The sequence below is a fragment of the Rhagoletis pomonella genome, unplaced genomic scaffold (genome assembly GCF_013731165.1).
Source record: "Rhagoletis pomonella isolate Grant_MI unplaced genomic scaffold, Rhpom_1.0 Rhpom_scaffold_00030, whole genome shotgun sequence".
NCBI lineage: Eukaryota > Metazoa > Arthropoda > Insecta > Diptera > Tephritidae > Rhagoletis > Rhagoletis pomonella.
The window spans coordinates 5310-9944 of NW_023458584.1; the positions used below are offsets into that span (position 1 = coordinate 5310).

Sequence of the window (4635 nt, forward strand, 5' to 3'; positions counted from 1 at the left end):
TCTTGTGTAGCGAAACTGTAATCAGAGGATGTAGGAAATGTCAACAAAAACTCTAACAGCCGGTGTGAACTAGTGATGGAAAAAAATTAATAATCGATTAATCGGTTAATTGATTTATCGAAAGCATTCGATTAACAATTGCAATTAATCGTAAGAAATTAGCCGATTAGTCGATCATTTCGATTAAAATCGAAAATTAATAAAAACGATTTATAAGTTATAAAAATTGATTTACACCCTGTGTCAAAATTATAGCGCACAACAAGATTTGTTTTTTTTGTTATTTAATTTTAGTTATTTTTTTAAATATAGTTTATTCTTTAGCAAAAAACGAATAAATATAAAAATATCAAACTTTGTGCAATAGTAAAAAAAAATAAACAAAAAATTCCAGCGTTTTGATTCGATTTCTTAGAAAGATTTTCAGTATGCAGTTAAATGCATTAAATTTTTGTATGAAAAACTCCAAGACTGATTTTTGATATTTTTCTGTTTGGTAATGGTGTTACGCATTTTCTTCTTCTTTATATGGAAGAAAATAATATGAAAATATGTGCATACAGCCAACTTATTTTGAATAATGTATGCTTGAGTAAATTTGTAAATTTTAGATGGTTTCCTTTCGATTATTTTGAAAAATTAATCGGTTAATAGCTCGATTAATCGAAGGGAAAATGTCGATATAATTAAATCGTTAACCGAATGAAAATATCCGATTATAATCGGTTATTTGATTAATCGTGCCATCACTAGTGTGAACAGCCTTCAGCCCACAATCCCAAAACTCGTTTTCGAAGTGTTTTCGTTGTCGGTCAGAACATGGTATTAGATGTTTTCTACGTCAAAAGTTTATAAATACAATATACAAATACGTATTTTGTGTTTTATATTTGTATTTCAAATACTTAACAACTCTGGCGACAGCCGGTCTTTGGATGTGATGCCTTTCCACCTTGCTATCAATCTCCTCCTTTTCATTCACGTTGGTGGCACTGTGAACCTCAACTTGTCGATGGGGAACAGATAAAGGAAGGTGAAACATCTTCCCCGGCTTGACCCTGCAGTCGTCCACGGACTGCCCGAATTCCAAAACATTTTTTATCTGTTTATCTTGAGCTGGTGGTTGCGGTATTCTGTTGCCTGAGTATGACTTTCAGGTTAATGCCGTGACCGCCTACGTCACATTAAAAGTCTAGCAGGCCTCCAATTACGTTCCGATCTCTTCGCCGATAAGTTGGTGTTTGTATGTAAAATTGCCTTTATACATGAGGCGATTTTTTGACAGGCGATAATCGCCTACAAAAGTTGACTAGCTGTCTATTTTGAGACGATATTTGAATCACAATTTGCACGAGCGATTTTTCGTGAGCAATGTTGAATCGCCTAGAAAACAGCCTCAGAGGGCTCTTTACGAATTACTTTGGGCGCGGCAGTCAAATTGTCTGTCACAATGGAGAGGATTTATTGGGCGATACAAAGCTTTAAGCCAGATTATGAACATCTTCATGGCCTGTTTTAAGCTAGATTACATACCGACAGCGTGGAGATCTATCTCAGCTGTCTTTATTCCTAAATACGTTAAGATTTCACGTACAAATCCAAAGCACCTTAGACCTATTAGCCTTTATTGCTCTGTGCTTAAAACCCTAGAAAGGATGGTTAGTAACTACCTATCTTCAACTATTGATAGTAGAATACTGTCTAACAAGCAATATGCTTATCTGGAGGCCAAGTACACGGAAACCGCGCTGCATGGCCTAGTCAGTTTTATTGAAAAGTCCTTCAGTTACAAAAAATATTGTCTTGTAGCCTTTCTTGACGTTTAGGGAGCTTTTAATAATATAAATTCGGGGGCTATAATATAGGCCTTGTGGGGACTGGAGGCGTACAATTCTCTGGTGGAGTTTATAAGGCAAATGCTCTAGTGCTGGGTGATCACGGAAAACGTCGGTGATAACTCGGCTTCAAGATATGTGACAAGAAGCACACCGCAGGAAGGCATGCTCTCGCCACTCCCTTGAAACATAAACTCTGTCTTGGGAGAGACGAAACGGGGAAGCGACTGGCAACAAACTTGAAATTTCTCTGTACAGCTGGCTTCGGTGCTATAGACTGAAGTTTTAGCAATCGTTCCCTGTCCCAAATTAAATCATGAAAAAGGTTTGAAGGGTGTCTTACTAGTAATCTTTTCAGTTGGCAAGGTAGTTTAAAATTTTGGGTAGCTAAAAGCTGAAATGTACCGTTCAGAGGGGGGAGGGGTTGAGTGAATGATGTGAAATTTTGTATTTATGACTTTTACTATTCCCTTTGTAAGACCAATAGGTTTTGTTTTATCACCTGTCACCATGACTTTTGTCCACCTGCCTCAACATAGTCGAAACACTGCGCCACTGTGAGATCTGTTAAGAGGGCAGCTATGAAAAAAAAAAAATGATGTTTAATAGTTTAACATTACATAATAGATGACGGTATTTTTTTATACACAAATGGTAACACCCTATATTCAAATAAAATAAACTGTACTGCATTCGTCTACACGTGGGCAATCCAGACCGCATGAAACTTACAGCTTTACAGCGAAAAAAAGCTACCTATCCACTCAGCGATGAAGCCACTCATTCGCTTCCAAAACTTGACAAACTCGATATGTGCAAGCGTATGAGTTGATTTGCACACATGTAGAAATGAGTTGGTAAGCATACGTATTATATGTATGTATGTATATGGTGGATGGTGGTACTTACCCTCTGTACCGTTGGCCAATTCAATGGCTACTCCATTTTCGCGCCGCCATGTAATTGTTGGCTCTGGTGAGCCGGTAGCCGCGCATTTGAGCGTCACATTACTACCCTCGCGTACAACCATATCCGTGCTGGTGGGATAATCGAGGATATCCGGCGGGACTGTATGCGCGTATGAGGTTGCAGAACGAAGAATGTCGATTGGAGTGTGTGTAGTGTGCACCAAAAATGTTGAACAGGAACATTGAGTGGCGGCAAGCGTGAACATATCCATAGACACAGTAATGCAGCCAGCAAAGAGACAATGAAGCATAAAGATGAGGCGCAGTACATAGATAAGTGGTGGATGCATGGAAGTGCAGTTGAGTTCCGGTTGGCGGGCGATTGCAGTGAGTTGAAGGTTTGTTATGGTTACGTTGTTGACGGTTGTTATTTTATTTTGCGCACGTATACATGCGTAATGGTGTGTGTGTGCGCGTATGTTCGTAGATGATAGCACAACGCGGCAGGTGTTTCACATTTGTGTACACATTTTTTTTTACATATACAAATTTTAGTTGCATAAGTTGTTGCCGTTATTCAAATGTCGAAAAGTGCACAAGTAGTTATATAGAGAAAAAAAATATGTAAATAGATTGCAGCACAGCAGCGATGGATATTTTGTAACGATTTTGTACAGTTTTTATGTTTGCATGTGTAATTCATTTCAATGAGTGTGCATTCGACAAGTCGAGTGAATCACAAAATTTGTTGCAACATTTACCCCATTACGTTGCATAGTTCGTGGCGCATAAAAATTGGGGCGATTTTTATATTTTTTTTTTCAATTTGAGAATTTTAGTATTTTTTTTTTTAGCAATAGCGAGCATAACGAAATTTTTTAGTATCGGTGGGTAATGTTGTTATTGCATGTTGACCAACACGCGGTGTATATATTTTTTTTATCAAAGTTTTGTGTTGATTATTTTTGGCAAAGCGATTGTTGCGATAACCATCAACGCGCGGAATTGTGGCATGGGGTTCGAGGCACAAACATTACATAATTAATAGGGGAGGGCGGTGAGATGTGGCAGCAATCGTTGTTGTGGCGTCGATTTCAGCGTGATTATCATGTTGTTGGTGTTGTGGTTGTTTTTTTTTGTTTTTTGTTGTATATACACATACATACATTATGGTTGTTCAAGGTAATTTTTGATTTTTCACATAATTTTTAGGGTGGATTTTGATCGAAATAAGTGTCGTAGTTGTATACAAAAATGTGTTTTTAGAGATATTTATGAATGTGTTTTTTTTGTTTTTGTTTCGTTCGTTGGAGGATTTTTGTTATTATTCGCACAAACAATTAAAGATTTTTAATAAAAAAAAACATCGGGATTTTTTTATTTTTGTGATTTGTGAATTTAGTGTATTTTAAGAATTTTGAATTTTTTGTAAAAAAAATTGCAGTTGTGTTATCGATTTATTGAACATGACGTTTAATTAAATACAATATATAATTTATTTGTTTTCATAGTGGGTTTAGTTGTCGTGTTTTTATAGTTTGGTTATAAATTTCATGCGTTGAGTTGCCGTTTTGTTTTGTGGTAGTTGTATTTGTTGTTTAAGTTATTGTTTTGTTTTCATATTGTTGTTGTTTGGTTATAATTTTTTATATTTGGTTCAAATAGTTTATTTTTTTTAATAGTTCATATTTGTGTATTAATTATTTAAATCAGGGTTTTATTTCGCAGTTTTTATTGTTGTTGTTTGTCATTTTTGATTTAGTTAGCATTTTATCGTTGTTGTTGTTAGTTTGTTGTCGATGTATTTGGTTTTGTATATTTTGTTGAATTTAATTTAATTTTAATTTATTTTATTTTATTTTATTTTATTTTATTTTATTTTATTTTATTTT

At 35.4% G+C, this 4635-nt stretch overlaps 1 protein-coding gene across 1 annotated transcript in view; it reads right to left on the reverse strand.

Moving 5' to 3' along the window:
• Positions 1-2744: 2744 nt before the first annotated feature.
• Positions 2745-4635, reverse strand: part of LOC118749674 (limbic system-associated membrane protein-like) — a gene marked incomplete at its 3' end in the record, with an annotated part of 41644 nt that continues 39753 nt past the window's right edge. Inside the window, 1 exon segment of the mRNA XM_036484473.1 lies at positions 2745-2903. Coding sequence (XP_036340366.1) covers positions 2745-2903 — 159 coding nt within the window.